The sequence below is a fragment of the Ictalurus furcatus genome, chromosome 14 (genome assembly GCF_023375685.1).
Source record: "Ictalurus furcatus strain D&B chromosome 14, Billie_1.0, whole genome shotgun sequence".
NCBI lineage: Eukaryota > Metazoa > Chordata > Actinopteri > Siluriformes > Ictaluridae > Ictalurus > Ictalurus furcatus.
The window spans coordinates 8053796-8071989 of record NC_071268.1 but is presented as its reverse complement, the minus strand read 5'-3'; the positions used below and the strand labels follow the sequence as shown (position 1 = coordinate 8071989).

At 38.1% G+C, this 18194-nt stretch overlaps 1 protein-coding gene across 2 annotated transcripts in view; it reads right to left on the bottom strand.

The window, feature by feature from the left end:
* Positions 1–641: 641 nt before the first annotated feature.
* The window catches only part of acsl1b (acyl-CoA synthetase long chain family member 1b), a 29361-nt gene continuing 11808 nt past the window's right edge, over positions 642–18194 (bottom strand). For both annotated transcript variants that reach the window (XM_053642460.1, XM_053642461.1), the window contains exons 4-21: positions 16657–16721; positions 15169–15270; positions 14118–14217; positions 13759–13934; positions 12731–12763; positions 12573–12624; positions 12355–12428; positions 11105–11182; positions 10855–10989; positions 9606–9740; positions 8876–8971; positions 7602–7674; positions 7428–7516; positions 7236–7352; positions 5799–5942; positions 5418–5519; positions 4323–4394; positions 642–4121 (exon numbers count right to left, since the gene is read on the bottom strand). In XM_053642460.1, the coding sequence (XP_053498435.1) occupies positions 3981–4121; positions 4323–4394; positions 5418–5519; positions 5799–5942; positions 7236–7352; positions 7428–7516; positions 7602–7674; positions 8876–8971; positions 9606–9740; positions 10855–10989; positions 11105–11182; positions 12355–12428; positions 12573–12624; positions 12731–12763; positions 13759–13934; positions 14118–14217; positions 15169–15270; positions 16657–16721 (1784 nt within the window). In that variant the 3' untranslated portion in view covers positions 642–3980. The remainder of the gene's footprint in view (positions 4122–4322; positions 4395–5417; positions 5520–5798; positions 5943–7235; positions 7353–7427; positions 7517–7601; positions 7675–8875; positions 8972–9605; positions 9741–10854; positions 10990–11104; positions 11183–12354; positions 12429–12572; positions 12625–12730; positions 12764–13758; positions 13935–14117; positions 14218–15168; positions 15271–16656; positions 16722–18194) is intronic.

The following is an 18194-nucleotide window of genomic DNA, read 5'->3' as shown; positions in this document are numbered from 1 at the left end:
CTGTGTTTAATATGTTGGAAGTGTAATAATGAAATGAAGACATCTAAGACCCTTATAAGAGCACAGTGTTGTCTAATATCCTTCCTCATTTCCTGTTTTGAGGCAGTGATTAGTTTCCATAGTGATGAGGTGTTGTAAAATATATAGTGAGGACAAAAACATAAAATGTACAGATAAACTTGATGTTCTATCAGTAAAATTCCATGCTTAGCTAAGTAGCTACTTAAAACTCCAGTACTAACATCGTGGAAAATAGTGTAACGTTAGGAGGCAATGCACAGTGGAGTGTGTGGTACCAGCCAACCAATCAGCAGTTAGTTTAACCAGACCCTCTACTACCAGCTATGTATTGCACCCAAGGAGAAATACATTAAGCAATGTATAACTAGTAGACAGTAGAGATATATTCATATGTATGGATTCTTCCCATTTGTCAGTTGCATGTATTTGAGCCTAAAGACATCGCCATGATCAGAAACACTAGGCGGTTATGTGAACAGAGCATCCAGGACTTTCATCAAAGAACTTAGCTTTCCGATTAGATGAAGAAGCCTTTGATAAAAAGGCTTGTTATAAAGACCATACTTTGTTTTAATTACTAAATATGGGCCATATTGCATAACATGATTGCACAAAAAGCAGCAGAAAAAGACCATAGTAACAGCTACACTTTCAACCTTAATCAATAAACTTAGACTCATTCATTCATCCTTACCTGATCAAGTCAGGGGTGCAGCCGGAGCCTATCCCAGGAATATAGACTTGAAACAAGGCGGTAATATACCCCGGATAGGACACCAGTCCATTACAGGGCACAATGTAAATACACATCAACACCTTGGGCAATTTATCGTAGCCAATCCCCCTGCTGTTTTCAGGAGGTAGGAGGAACCCAAACAACCCAGAATCAAAGACAGGGAGAACATGTGAAACTCCAATAACCTGACTCAGGATTGATCCAGGGACCCTGAAGCTGTGATGTGACACCACCACCATGATACCAAAGCACAATAAAACAAAGTACAATCCCTGACTCCTTTAACTAGGTAAACTGCAGCATTCCTCAGGGAAAATGGTGATAAGGATCAACTTAAAGAAATCCAGTTTAACAACCAGATACACTGGAGTACATAATAACAGAAGGAAAAGCAGCAGTTTGCATGACTGGCATTTGCATACTGGAATGTTATAGGCTCTTGGGCAGGAGTTATGTTGCAGTAATGCTTACCATGTTCAAAACTATCTCAGATTTTCCAGTGAAATTAACTGTTAATTAGGGAGTTACTCTATTAAGGGAGTAGACGGCCATACAATCCTGTCTTAAGTGCAGACCGTTTACCATTTATGAAGCACATTTTAACTTTAATGGTTCCAAAGCGCTGTCTCTCATTCACCCATTCACACACACTCGGAGACCAATGGTAGCAGAGCTGCCATGCAAGGTGCTAACTTGCCATCGGGAGCAACTTGGGATTCAGCGTCTTGCCCAAGGTCGCAAGGAACCACCAACCCTACGATTAGTGGACAACCCGCTCTACCACCTGAGCCACAGCCGCCCTGTGTTAATACTACTGTTCTACATGGCGCTTACATCTCTTCAGGATTTACAGTACTGTATAGGTCACTGTCACAAGGACATTTTACTATTAACTATGTAGATTGATTCACAAATCAAACCTCTTCTTCTTTGATTATCTTTGTTTAATTTTACCGTCAGTCAGTGAGACTTTACCACAGTTATTCACATTCAAAATGCAACGGTGTCCATATTTCACACAACTAAACATACACACATCATTAATGGCTTGCATTAATATACATGACAAAGCAATATTCATGTTCATGTGGACATTGTGAAATGTATTCCCACACACAATTCCCACACAATTGTTGCTCAGTTAACAAGCTCAGGCTTTTAACAAAACTCTTTATAGTCCAAGAACATGAGCACAAAGGATTTTTGATGTCTGATTTACAGATAAAGCTGTTGGAAGGCATTACTGTACAGGTCAGGTACAATAGCTTTATCACTACATACATTCCAATAAATCAATCAAACCAGGCAAACAAGTTTAAAACTACAAGGAAACCTAGAAATAGATGATTTCAATGCAATTTGATTAATTTCATATCAGGCACATATAAAACACCAAAAAAAAAAAAAAAAAATCAATATCGACATGTTTTTGTTAATAATAATAATAATAATGGTAATAATAATAATAATAATAATAATAATAATAACAACAACAACACAAATAAAACCATATAAATAGTCAATATCGATGGGAATATATTAGGGATGTTTTGCTATGGCCTAGGGAATGCATGCTTCTTGAAATCAAGCAGCAAAGAACATATCACCACACACTTTATATAAATATTGCATGATCACATGGCTATGTAGATACATACTTTAAATATATAGAAGAAAGCTTAATGGCTTCACCACCTTAGCAGCCGGCCTGAGCGAACGAATGGGACACTATACAGTCAAGTGCAGAGTACCTCCTCCTTTACAGTCTGGAACGATCCTGTTTCTGCTTGAATTAAAGGAATACTCAAGAGCTTTTCAACCTAATCTCTGTCTACAGCATATGTAGTGGCAAGAATTTCCATTTGAATTTCACCTGTACTGAGAAAAGAACAAACGTAAAGTTTACTCAAACCTCTCATGTAATTTAAATTCTAAGGGCAGTTGAACATGTTCATGAATCTGAGTTGAATCAATCAGTCTCTAAATTAAGCTCTATATCCATAAACGTTGTCCTTGCAGAGAAAGTACTACTTCTCAGAGTAAATCACGTTACGTAGTGGCACATTTTATACATTTATTGATGGAATTCAACAACTGCCCTTAGACTTCCATTACAAATCATTAAAGAGGTTTTCTGTTATATTCTTAGCTGTACTGGGAAATCTGTCGAAGTTCTCATCTGTGATGATCGCATATGTGCTACAGGTGCAGTAGATACAGATAGGTGTGGTTAAAAAAATAAAATAAAATAAAATAAAAAGTGAGAAAAACACAGGAGTATTCTTTTAAGAAGGTAAATATGTGAAATGTCTACTTTTCTCAACGTTCATCGTACTAGATTACACAATAGCGTAATAAAAATGTACATACAAATTAAGAGTCACACTGCCAAAGTGTACTAAGCAAAGTGCTGAATAAAAAGTATTTATTTTAGGTTGGTACAGGCGATGCTAAAGCCTATGGCAGCACAACTATTAAAAAAATTAAAGTAATCGTAAGTTGTATGTTTTCGCAATTATAAATTACGGACCTTGGCTGTATTTAATGTGTAGCTATAAGATGCCATCGTGACTGGGTTTCTCGAATATGTGAGTTGCACTACCTAAAAAAATAAAATAAAAGTCAGGTAGGTCCATCTTATAGGTTTTTGCATCAGAGCCCAAAAACCTATTTATCCTGTATTCTGTTATCCGTCTCAGCTAAGCAGAAATCGGTCTCTGAAATCAGACTGAACCTCTATAGGCCAGGAGGTAAGTCTTTGTACTGGCACAGTCTAGCACTCAAGCAGCTTCTTTGGCAACTATTTTGAAACAGGTAAAGCTACCCCCCGCCGTCACCCGCCCACCCCCAGGTCACGCCAGGTTTCTTATTTAAACTGCCATCAGCATGTATTAAAAGCTTCCCGCTCTGGATCTATTACAGCATATAGAGGGCGTCTGAAATGTCAGCCCTGAGGTTTAAAATCCTGAAGGGTAAAAAGTGAGATGTGCTCTTCATTCCGATGCATATATGAAAGGCAGCAGATGTTTTGTGTGGATAAGGCACAGTTCCGTGTGGAAGATAACTTTTTTAAAGGAACACTTCACCCAAAGTTCACTATGTAGCTAATTACTGTACAAGTAAAACTATTGGCGGGAAGGGGGGGGGGTGTAAGGAGGGGGGTAAGGAGGGGACAGTTAGCATTGTATGTCGGCATTCCTACACATCTGTTTTGGAATCGTTTTCACACGTGGATCTTGGAGTAGAGCTGATCGATCTGTTGCCTGAAATGGTTCCTGAGTTCAGCACGCTTGGCTTTAAGTGTTGGAGTCAGGAGGCCGTTCTGGACCGAGAACATCTCTGTGTGCAGAGCGATATCCTTCACCTACAACACACAGGAGCAGATTAAGATCATTAATATCACCCTGGAGAGCAGTTTAGGAGAAGTGTAAGGCTTGGAGATAGGATGATGTAATCGGATATCAGAAATACCTACCATGTCATTGGTCCTAATCCTTAACAAGCAGTGACATCACATGAAGTATGATTTAAACCCTTATCTATACTTGGTTACAATAAAACTCACCTGTTCGAAAGACTTCAGTCCACTTTCTTTGCCCAATTTAACAATATCCTCCAATATGGCATTTTTCACTTCCTGTAAGTAAGTTTGTGAAGAAAAAGTACATACGTTTGAGTGTGTAGCAAAAGGATATGCAACTACTCTACTGAGACATACTACCACATCATGTAACATAAGACAACACTGTTGCCTAGTTACACACAGTCACTATATAACTACTATAATTAATATAAAAACTTTGGTAAGTGTGTAACATTTAAGTTCTTACACTTAATTACTGAGAACACCTCGGCAGGTTTACAATCACAAAACTCCTCCTACCTTGTGCAAGGAAAAAAAGTGTCCACGGATCCATACTTCGAAAATCTATCAGAAGTACTAGGCCATCCGAGTACCTTTGGGATATTCATTTCGACATACTACGATTTGGGACACATTTATTCTAATCTCGGATAAAATTTAGGATGGCGAATTGGGACGTAGCAACAAACTCAGGCCAACTCTAGACTTAAAAAAAAAAATTAAAAAATTAAAATCAATGAAAATACTATACTCACAGTGGCAAGTTTTAAAGAAATATCTCATCTTTTTTTCAATAGAATCTCCCCATACCTCGTTTTCTCAAAATCCACTTATAGTAGACGTCTAAGGGCAAGTGTAGTAAGACATTAATAAATATTTGGGGAAACACTTGAACAGTCAAAAGGCTTTGCAAATGAAGCATCAGATCTGTAGAAGGTTTTCTTTCTGAATTTTAAGAAAGTGTAAGTAACTTTTTTCATTTTTAACTGTATTGCTCCAATGTTGTAAATAGCTTTTGTAGCAACCTTCTCATGCGTCAGTCTTTTAATAACACCCGGTATTGTTGTGTAAAAGATACAGATCAAGGGAACTCAACAACTGGCTTTAGACTTCCGTTAGAAATATGTTCAGAATAAACTGGTTTTCTTCTTTTCACAAGTCAAGAAATCCTTGTTCAATCAAATGCAGATATAGGCTGAGATTAAATAAATAAACAAACAAAACCTGGAGTATTTCTTTATTTCTAGCTGAAAGTAGTATCCTAGGAAATCTATATGACTTGTCACATCTCATTACCTTGCTGCTGCAGAGTTCCTCATACGAGCCGTGAAATCCTCTTTTATTGGCCCAGCCAAGCAGGAAGTCTGGGTCAGGCACAATGATTGCCACCAGGCAGGCCTGAAGAAGAGGTACAATTCAAAAACACTCAATTTTATATAGGTACTTAAATTTTATCAAGTTAGTTTCAGCTTGCACCTTGTGTGTTTCTCGCTCATTCTCTCACCACCAGATAAGAAGTACTGGGACCATTTCATGTATCGCATTATATATAATGCAATACATCTATAAACCGTCTTATTTCACATATCGAGATGCAGGTTATATTATCTCTGAAGTTGCTGCACGGCCATAGTGCTCACAGAGACGCAAACGGAGAAGAAAGACGTCCTGTCTCACCTGTAGGCTGTCTCCATGGACAAAAGCCTGAGCCACAGGTTCGCTCCGGATGTAAATGTTCTCGATCTTCTCCGGGGCAATGTACTCTCCTTGGGCCAGCTTAAAGATGTGCTTCTTACGGTCCACAATTTTCAGAGTGCCATTCTGTCAGAAGATAATGGGACACACAAAAATTGGAAATAAGAGAGTAAAGTCAGCTACGTCATATAGGCTTATTGCATCATACAGGTGTCTTTTAGATACAGAGGAAAATCCACAATGTCTGAAATTAATTGTTATTTTACAAAAAACAGTATGGTTCCTCCAGTGTGGTGTAAATGCAACAAAAACTCTTTAGCTCCTCAAAAGGTTTCTGAAAAATGCACATGGCCGGAAGTTCACCAGAACTGGTTTATGCAGTTTGCACTGAATTGTGTCCCATGAATGTAACTAATTACGCGTTAATTCTTATAATGGTTGGAAAAACCCAACCCTTTCTTTCAGTTAACTGGAGTTACCCGATTTTTTCAATCGTCATAAACATTTGAATTACTTTATTACCACAAGTCTGTTATAAGATTAGTCAGGACAATCAGTGCGTTTACGTGGACAACAATAATCCACACTTAACCCGATTAAGACGATACTCTGATTAAGAAACTACCATGTAAACAGCGACTTTTAATTCCCTTAATCCGATTAAGGTCATACTCGAAGTAAACACAAATCGAATTAAGACATGGAGTATTCCAGTTTTAGTCGCATTATCGACGTGCGTTACAGACATGTACACACCTTAATCACATTATTAACGTCGTGTGGGAGTTTTCACCGCATTTTGCGACAGGACACGTACACACACGGCAGTGCTCAACCGTTTAACGACAAACAAGAGAGCACCGCTGCGTCCCAAACCGCGTACTTACCTACTATAGGACTGTAGTACGAGAAATACATGTATCTCGGCTACTATATAGACGGTAAGTACGCGGTTTGGGACGCAGCCCACGGCTTCAAGCAGTCGTCTATTTGCACGTACAGCATGACAAATAATTAATCGCACTTGAATCGTCCGTTAAAAATTTAATAAAAACACCCAAAACTGTATACGGTACCATAACGAAGACGGACTGTATGTTGATACGTGAAATTCTGGAGGGACGTCGGACGGCATGGAGTGGTGACGTAATGACGTGTGCTGTTAATTGAACTATGTTCTAGAACACGTAAAACGGGTACATGAGAGGAGTATTCTAAAAGCGACTCATGTAAACACCTTAATCAGAATATTGTCTTACTCAGAGTAAGGTCAATAATTAGATTACTGCTGTCCATGTAAACGTAGTCACTGTTGGGTTCCTGTTCTAGAGTATTCTGACTCTGTGTTTAGCTGCTGCTCCTCAATAGCATTGGTACAGAGATAAAACTGACAGCACAACTAAAGCTTTTAAAACCCACCGGTAGCCACCTGCCGATGTCTCCCGTGTGGAGCCAGCCGTCCTGGTCGATGGCCTCCTTGGTCTTCTCTGGGTCTTTCAGATATCCCATAAACACATTGGGCCCCTTCACACACACCTAGCACCCACACACAATGCTCAATTGTGGAAACAAAAAAACAATCTGTATAAGAAGCAGCACCCAATCACACACCTCTCCTTCTCCATTCACAGCCAGATAATTCATCTCGGCAACATCCACCAGTTTCAAAATGTTACAAGGCAGAGGAGGTCCAACATGACCTATGAGTCAATAAAACAGAAGTAACGTGAGCCAGATATAGAAGAAATCCGAACGCATAAATTATTGTGTGGGAGCGTGTCTTACCTGCCGACCAGTCTCCCGGTAACGTGACTGTGCAGCCAGCTGTGCACTCGGTCTGGCCGTAGCCTTCATAAAACTGAACGGAGACGAAAACAGGGTTAAACTCAAAGTCGCAAGCTGGACACCGAAATTAATTCGTTAAAGAAAGACAAACGCTTTCATCGTTACATATTTTGCGCAGCTGAGGTCTAACGTTCAGTTCAAACTCAGTTTAATTACTATAATGCTTTTAACAACAATCACAAAGCAGCTTTATAGAAATCCAGATGTTGATATAGATCCCTAATGAGCACTCCAGTGAGGTGACCGTGGCAACGACACTGGATAGTCAGAGTATAACTCATTACTGTTCTGCAAATGTACACTACACATTCAAATAGTACCAAGTGGTTTGAAAGTGATGTTCAGGATGCAGGCTTTGGGTGTAACGGAATACATGTAACAGCGTTACGTAAATCAGGATACAAAAAACTGGCAACCGTAATCCGTAACAGTGACCTCAAAAAACAAAGTAATCAGATTACCGGCACATTTAGTAAAAAAAATAATTAAAAAAAAAGAGAATAGTATAAGGATTACATAATAAATTTTCATAATAAATTAATCTTTTGACATCATATAGACAGCTGCTTGATTATAGTTCTGGTTCTCTCTTGCCAGTTGTGGCTCACATGCGCAACCTCCTGGTGCGATTTGGCAGAAATGAACACAAACTGTTCTATGAAATGCTTTTGTGATGTTATGTTACCTGCATCAGGGACAGGGACCTTTTATTTATTTATTTAAAACAAATCCAAACATTGAATTTTCGATCATATTGCTTTTCTCTTGACTTTATTTACATACGTGACGTCGAAACAATCCAAAAATAAACAGATTATATTACTTTCATATTGTGATACTTGGATTACGTTACTGATGAAGTCATTTGTAACTGTAACGGAATACATTTTTAAAGTAACCCTCCCGACCCTGTCAGTATGAACGCACTGTTAATAAGAGTCCTGGGATGTGCACAGGACGTAATCTTTATGATTTTAGCAGCAGTTCTTATGAACAAATCTACATTGTTCAGGCGAGATTATCCACTGAAGTAGTAATATTCATTGTTCTAATAAGATTTTTAATGAACTGAAATTCATCTTCACATAAAGCAGGGATGAAAATAAGACTTCAGAATTGCTTAAAGGGTATTTAAATGGTGTGACCATGTATGAAACTGTTTCAATTATAGTAATTAATAGGCATATCTGTGCATGCGTGTTCATTTTTCAGACCTGGCATCCCACAGCTGCACGCAGGTAAGTCAGCACAGGAGCAGAGACAGGAGCAGCACCAGTCAGCATCAAGCGCACTCTGCCTCCAAGACTGTCCTGCAGGGGGCAGCAGAAATAGCAACCTTCAGCATCACCACACCTCTGACACACTACGCATACCAAACTCCATCTAAATACAGTGTGCAGTGCATGGCTTGTGAACAGGAATATTTCCAGGACACCAAAAATGCATGGAAGGTGTACTGTGTGCAGCCAGAGCCATGTTTATAGTGTACTACATCTCACTATGCAGCTTGGTCATTTTATATGAGGGGCAGTGGTGGGGCAATGGTGACTAAGGCTCTGGGTTACTGATCAGAAGGTCAGGGGTTCAAGCCCCAGCACTGCCAAGCTGCCTCTGTTGGGCCCTTGAGCAAGGCCCTTAACGCTCTCTGCTCCGGGGCACTGGATCATGGCTGTACACTGTGCTCTGACCCCAACTTCCTAACATGCTAGGATATGCGAAGAGAAAAGAATTTCACTGTGCTGTAATGTATATGTGATCAATAAAGACTCATTATATTCAAAATGAAACTGCAGCAAGCTAAATCGGGATCCAATTCGTGGCAGCAGATCCAGAGCTGGGCTCAGTACATCCCAAATAGTGAAAGGTTAAGAAGAGTAATACTAAAAAGCAGTACTGAAACACGGGGCTAGATCTCCCCAAATTGAATGAGGCAGAAGTTAATACCTGGACTTTCTTAAAAATGATTTTGTCCCACAGACTGTTTCTCCTCATAATGCCACTCATCATCTCAGCCTCTTTCCTCCGGAAGGCATATCCTAAGATCCACTTCTTCAGAGGAGAGTTGGCCTGCGCAAAGATCTGAAACACACATAATGTAATCATTCCTATATACTCTGATGCAAGGAATAAATCACAACAGGGTGTGTGCTATTATAAGAAAATAATCATGGTGAGGTGGTGTGATGAGGCCTAGTGTAAAGCAGAGTTACTGTTACTAAGACTAAGTTTTTTACTTTTCCTATAACGGCACATTCAGAGGAGTTTTATTCCTTTAATACCGCAGCAATTTGCGAACAATTACAGTTTTTTATTGATTTTTTTATTAATATTTTTTATTAATTAAAAAACACATCATACTTTCAGTCTATTTATAGTTACACATTTAATCTTGTGGAACGTCTGTGAAACAAGTTAGTTACCACGTATGTTGCAACACCTTCTGAACAATTTGATTTGACAATTCAACACCGCTGTGGTATACAATCCCCTCTGAAACTACTGGAACAGCAAGGCCAATTCATTGGAATATTGCTTTCCTTGGCCGACCCATTCGATGTCTGGTGCTCAGTACACCAGTGGTCCTTTTCTTTTTCAGGACATTTCAAATTGCTGTACTGGCTATGCCCAATGTTTAAGCAATGCCTCTGATTGATTTTCCCTCTTTTCTCAGCTTCAAAATGGTTTGCTTTTCTCCCATAGACAGCTCTCTGGTCTTCATGTTGGTTTATCCTTTTTAACAACAAATGCAGTACTCACAGGTGAAACTGAAGGCTTAAACCAAAAGTAGATGTTAAGAGCTATTTATTGTTTAAACAAATCAACCTAACAGGTCACCCCTGGGTACCAAGCACATTCTGACAGTCACATGTCCCAATCTTCTTTGATACATGTAAACACCAGGAAATAAAAGCTGAAATTCTAACGCTCTTCTCGTATTCATCTTTTGATCTCAAACCCAAATGTCTTCAGTCTACAGCAAAAACAAGTGAATTGGCCGTGCTGTTTCAATAGTTTTGGAGGGTACTGTAAATAGTCAAACACTATTAATTGACCCATATTAGGTAAGCATGATGCACACCTTATAAAAGGTTTATCGTTAGTAATAATGAATACATTATTAAGAGGTGTGGTTAGGCATACTGCTGCGAGATCCTCATACGGAAAGCATTTACGATACTCATTTCTCGCTAACCTTATCGAGCATTCGGTTGAGCAGACGTGGCACAACCGGAAAGACAGAGGGCTGCAGGGCCATTAGGTCATTCACGAGACAGCGGATATCTCCCGTGAAATAGCCGATGCGACTGCCGTGAACCAGCATCACACCCTGAGAGACACAAAACACACAAGAAAACCATGCAAATGATTACAGCACATCGAGACAGGTTACCAAAAATGTTATTACAAGGGCTACACATTCACAGAAGCATTCTAGTCCATACCTGGACTACTCGCTCAAACATGTGTGCAAGAGGCAGGTAAGAGATGTGCGAGTCGCTGGGACTCAAAGGACAGCTGGTCTGAAAGAAATGAAAAAAAGAGGGAAAACAGTATGAGACATGATAAGAGAAGATAAAACCTTGGCCATGCATTGTTGCACAACAAACACACAATCATATTCATTATAGCTTTTTAAAGCGAGTTTGTACTCTTAACACTCACACACAAACAAAAAAAAAAACCCAAAGGGCAATTATATTGTCCAGGCACAGTGTTTTTTTGTTTTGTTTTTTTTCATTAAAATCAAACTGCAGAAATTATTTCGCATTAGAGTTTAAGGCCATGTGCTTAAAAATAGATTTAAACATAGAAATTTGTAGAGAATAATCAGTGTCTGCATAAATCTGTTATACTTAGTTTGGTGATGGTAGTTTAAAACACAAAAGGGAGTGCTCTAATAGTAAAATATGTGTCCAAAAGTTTGTGGACACCTGACCATCACACCACTCCGTGCTTGTTGAACATCTCATTCCAGATGTATTCCCCCTTTGCTCTTATAATAACCTCCACTCTTCCGGGAAGTCTTTCCACTGGGTTTTGGCACGTGGCTGTGGGGATTTGTGCTCATTCATCTACAAGAGCATTAGTGAAATCAGGCACTGGTGTTGGTTGAACAGGTCTGGGGTGCAGTCTGTGTTCTAGTTCATTCCAAAGGTGTTCAGTGGGGTTGGGGTCAGGGCTCTGTGCAGGACACTCGATTTCTTCCACTCCAACTTTGGCAAACCTTGTCACATGGCTTTGTCATGCGGGAACAGGTTTAGGCCTTTTAGTTCCAGTGAAGGGAAACTGTAACACTACAGCATAGAAATACATTCTAGACAATTGTGTGCGTCCAACTTTGTGGCTACAGTTTGGGGAAGAACCACATATGGATGTGATGGTCAGGTGTTCACATACTTCTGGCCCTCATAGGTTCCCTCATCAGCAACTTTTTTTTCCCTCTCTTAAGACGAAAAACCAGCTAGTCACTGAGAAGCCCTCTGTTCTGAATACAATATTATCCTTTTATTTACATAAACCTGTGATTTAAATTACAACCAAGTTGTGGCACACACTGTTCTTACTATAGCATTTTTTTTTTTTAAAGAAAAAGACTTGAACAAAATAATAAATGGAAATGTATTAAATGTGTGCTATAAGAATGTGAAATCCATATGTAAGGAGTGTGAGGCTACGTCGTTTCTGCATTTACCGCCGTTATCATGGTAAACGCAGAAATGTTGGACAGGATGTTTCTGTGGGTGAGCATTGCCCCTTTTGGGTTTCCTGAGAGACAGTGAGAGAGAGAGCGAGAGAGAACATCCTCAGAGCAGAGTAAAATGATCCAAATGTGTACACAGACTCAAATATTAGCAAATCTATAAAACACACACCTCCCTGGAAAGCAAACACAGATCTATGTGCACATACCTGTGGTTCCACTAGTAAAGCAAATAACAGCCAGGTCATCAGACTTAGGAGGCTGTAAAGCGGGGAAAAAAGGAAATAATTAGCCATCAGGCCATGTGCATTTGAAAAGCAGAAAACAATGGGTATCAGAAAAAAAACGAGCAGATGATGAGACTCACTATAGGCTGCTGCCGATGGGCTTTTCCAAGAGCCTGGAAAAACAAGACAAGCAGTCATTAACATTTACAGTAACTAAGAGATGTGAGGAGTTTGATGTGTATATCTGTATGTAAGAAAGGAAGGAAACCAGCAAAAGTGACAGACTTCAACCGGGGTTCAGATAAAACGCAAACAGAGGCTCTGAAGAGACAGAAAGCCACAGCTCTACTAAGAGCCACTTACGCGATCACATGCATGAGTGCAAAATTAGAGAGAGGAAGAACAGTGCAGCTTTCTCCAGAAGCTACACACTCATATCAAAACATCTGCATTCACAAACACTGACTTCATAATGCACATGTACATATATAACACTATGCCAGTACTAGTGGTGACTGATATTCCAGTAGAAATGTTTCAGATTCTGCTTCGGTTGCAATGCATCAGTTGGATTTGGTGTAAAACGATACACTACTTTAATCGGCATCTTTTGTACACTTTTCTGGCCACCAGCTTCAGAATCTTAAAAGGTTTCAATCTGACTGGCTTTTGAACTTGTGTGTATAAGCACTTATGTGCACTGGACTTTTGAGAACTGCAACTCAGGTTTAAGAGCAAGACACAATCACTGGATTTAAAAAAAAAAAACAACAACCACCAAACAAAAAAAACAATTCAAGAGCTTTGTTTGAAAAAGTTAGTGACAGGTTAATAAAAAGGTCATTGCATATTTACCGAAAAAAGTAACATGGTCCGTCTTTTTTCAATGAAATGGGCGCTTTCTAATAAACCTAGCAGGTCTTGTCCACATTTACTGACTGATAGACAGTCTGCTACATTCAATCAACGCAAAAGGTGTAGCTTGTGAGATTATCATGCTACAGAGCACAGGCATTAAGGCTGGGTTATGTTTTTTGGCATTTACAGTCACATAAACTAGATTACCCAGCTTCCTTCACTCTGCAAATTCCCTCAAAACCTTCAAGGAACACCTAAAGACTGTTAACAATGCATGTCAACTCCATAAACTACAAGATCAGCAACTCGCCTCTGCATCTTTCAGGCTAATTATGTCTATGCCACATTTCTGTGCTTGAGCCACCAGCTCCGAGTCAAACTCCTCCATCAGGATCAGGGTTTTCAGCGAGTGTTGTTTGCCAGCCACGCAGTCTAGCAGCAGACGAACTTTCGCCGGGAGGTCACACACCACCGTGGAGATGCCGGCTGAAACACGCATACAAGCATTCCTTTAAAAATGGGATGGTTTCTCAAACGCACAAATTTCAAATGTGATTACAAAGTGATTTGCAGTGATGTTGACGTCTGATTAAAAAAAAAATCAATTAGAAACAAACATTTGTGCAAAATGTATACTGCAGTTAAACTGAGAATGAGAAAAGGACACACTCTTTTTGATGATGTAATCGATGGCCTCAGTCCCCAGAGTGTCATACAGAGGCACTGATACCAGAGAGTATGTGTAGCAAGCCAGCTCCGAGATGGTCCACTATGGAGAAATATACAGCATTATTATTATTATTCCTTACCAGTCTGTGATATACTAGACATGCATAGACAGTTTTTACAATTCCCTGTTTTATTTGGATGATATTAGTTTATCATCTTAACATAAGGTTTAGAAATAGATATATCAGTATCAAAATATTTTTTTTCTTACAAGACAAGTTTCTGAATCTATAATATAAACTATAGAAACTAATATAAACTATAGAATCTATAATATAAACTATAGAAACTATAATATAAACTATAGAAACTACTAAACTATAGAACCTAATAAACTATAGAATCTATAATATAAGCTATAGAAACTATAATATAAACTATAGAATCTATAATATAAACTACAGACACTAACAAACTATAGAAACTAAAACTATAGAATCTTTAATATAAACTATAGAACCTAATAAACTATAGAATCTATAATATAAACTATAGAAACTATAATGTAAACTATTGAATCTATTATATAAACTATAGAAACTATAATATAAACTATAGAACCTAATAAACTATAGAATCTATAATATAAAACATAGAAACTAATAAATATAGATAATAAATATTATACTAATAAATATAGAAACTATAGTAATATAATTGAGTCTACTATCTGTTTTCGCTGGCACTCTGTTATCAAAATCTAAATATTATAATATACAGTATATTGTGTATTGTGAAAAGATTTTACAAGTGCCAAGATATTTTTGTGTGCATCACCCACTCGTATCATAACAAGAAAAGAACTTAAAAAAAAAAAAAAGTGTGACATTTGGTATTGTGGAAATGGCAAATCCAAAAAGTAGACTGAAAAAAAAAAAAAAAAAAAAAAAAAAAATCACAAAGAAAATTTAGATTGTTAACTTCATTCACAAATATTTAGCATACTGTAACAAGCGCAAAGCCCAGGTAGATGCCCAGAGATGCGTCTCACCTCAGCTCTGTTCTGAGCAAAGATGCCGATGTACTGGTCGGTGGTTTTGGAGTGACCTTTGTGCAGCAGCACAGAGCCCAGGTTCTCGGCTCTCTCTGCAACCTGAGAGGAGGATAAAGTCAAAAATAACACAAAACCATTACCCACAATGACAGCAGCATTGGTACAGAATAATCACACACGCAGCCCTCTGGACGAGGGCTTTTAAAAAAAAAAAAAAAAAAAAAAAAAAAATGTTGCAAAATATTAAGCTTCTTAACAACTGTCTTAACAACAAATCATCGGTCAGATTAGCTTTTAGCTTGTAAGTAGTTACACTACTTTTTGGCCCACTTTTGTTCTTTAATTTTCTTAACATACATTTTAATATACAGTGTGGTCCAAAAGTCTGAGCGCACCAGTGAAAATGCTTCCATTTTGCATTCTTTTCTAATTTAATACAACGATTTTCATGACAAATTATATTACTGACACCAACTTGAGTGAAAAGTAGAATCTTTGAAACATTTACATGAATGTCAGAGTTTCTTAGTATTCATTACGCCTCCTTTTTTGCTTTAATGGCAGTGTGCGCTCGGGCTTGCATGGACTCCATAAGTTTGTGCAAAATCTTATGATCCGTTTTAGATCAAATCCGTCGTGTCATCTGAACACATGCTTCAATAGAAGAGATTAGGCATGAGGAAAATCTGACCTAGCACGGTCAACATCAGGCATTTGCTCACATTTAAATAGGGACCTAGAAATAGTGCAGAATCTTGAATATTAAATATCCAAGATATTGATCATTTACTTACTTTCTTTTTTAATATTTAAAAAAAAATCTAAAACCTTGTGTTTTAGTTCTAATTCTCAATGGAAGAAAAACCCCAGATTTTCAATGACTTTTGGACCCCACTGTGTGTGTGTTTACATAATAATAATAATAATAATAATAATAATAATAATAATAAATGTGTCAAGTCAACGAGTCGCATTTCTGCATTTGCTGGGAGTCGAGCTCAAACAGAGTCTATTTCCTGATTCCAGACACTGAAAACTGAAAAAGTCGGAGTCAATTCAACACACTGAAAATGATTCATCTCGCACAAACAAGGCAAGCAAGTGTGTTTTCGTTAAAGAGACAGTCAGTGGATATCGGCTTTTATTTTGAATTTGGCTGGACGGAATTCAAGAAATCATGACTTTACGTTAGATTGGGTGTCTGATTTGGTTGACCAACAACACAGATGGTCTGATAAATGTCAGTACTATAATATTGTAATATAGTGACCTGTTGAGCCTAGTTAAGAGTTCTGAAGCAGTAATATTTGATTGAAACACTTCCCCCCCCAAAAAAAAAACACGTATAAATTCTCAAAATAGTTACAGCCCTACATGAAATAAACTAATCTGAATGACTGAATCTCTGCTGTAGAGGGAGAGCTTGCAAGCAAGACAGTAGCTTTTTTAAACAATAACAAATGGAGACGTCTCCAGCAGTCCTACCTCTGAATAGGACAGCCATTCATATGGCTGCTTTGGCTTTCTGGAACCTAAGCAAGGTCCATTATCTAACGGGAGAGAAAAAGAAGATAGAATATGATTAACAAACATCTGTAACCTGAGCATTACATTTAACATTGCAATTTGTATGTATTATGCTCAAAACAAAAAAATTCATTATACACACAGTATATTTGTCCAAAAAAAAAAAAAAAAAAAAAAAAAAAGCTCCATAATGTGTGTTCGTAACATAAGGTCTACACACCTCAGACCTGGAAATGAATTGCTTCTATAGAAAAACACACTCAAAACCTTACAGACACTATTCAAGAACAATTCGTACTAGAAAATGAGTGCTTGATTGACACTGGTTAAAAAGTCTGACATTATGCCCCTTTAACTGTGGAAGCAGCTGCCATGTTGTTGGCTTATTACAAGACGGCACCTCAGAATTTGAGTGTGAATAAGGCGATGCGAAAAGTATTTACAAAGTGGATGTAAAGGATGCTTATAATCTACTGTAACTATGATATAATTATTGTTGTGAATTTGCAATAATTGAATAAAGAGTTTAAAAAAAACAAGAGCAACAACAGCAACAACAATGGAGTGTCCTGTTAAAGAAAAAGAAAAATAGCGTGATGTAAAAATCTGAAACAATAGTTTATTATTTTTCCAACAACAATACGTTTCAGAGTCTTTCCAAAAACATATTTAAACGCTTTGTTTATTAAAGAACAATATATCATACTCCTCTATCCATTTATAGTTATCTGTCATGTTGCGAACGGTATATCATAGCAGCTATAAACAGTTGTTCCCTCACCAGGCTTTCTTTTTATTCTCTGTTTTAAAACTAACAAGAAAAAAATAAAATAAAATAATAATCAGCTTGTCATGTTGTGGAGAAACCAGAAAGCACAAAATCCTCCATCCCGAGGACTTTCCCATGGTGGAAAATACAAACAATTTTACCTCTGCTTGTTATACGTTTATAAATATTTATAAATAAACATCTCCTCATAGAAATCTTCACCAAATCAACATTTATACGGCCATTTACGTGGAGCTGTAAGTTGGTAATATAGAGACCATACCATATTAAAACAGGTGAATTATTACTGTTAATCATTAATATCCATTTCTGGACCATCTGTTACACCGATCCTCGTTTCGCCCGCGTTTTGTTAGCAAACCTAAATATTACGATGAAGATCATGTGCTGTGAAAATGTTAAATATTCTGCTGACGTTTTCGTTGACTCTGGGTATTCTGCTAAAGCTAGCGGCGTCGTATGACGTGTGTTTGACGTCACATGCCATCGACTGCGAAACGGCTTATATTCCGGTTAGTAAAAAGCGCTAGTGTTCCATTTGAGACGACACTACCCTTTTAAAATTCATACACTAGACAGTCGAGTACATAGCGCTCAAGTGTATAGTACGTCATTTGGGACACAACTCTGGTCTGTACACCCTGATGCGTGTATATGAAACAGAAGTAACGCGTTGAGTAAATGTACCCCATGCCACACGCAGACC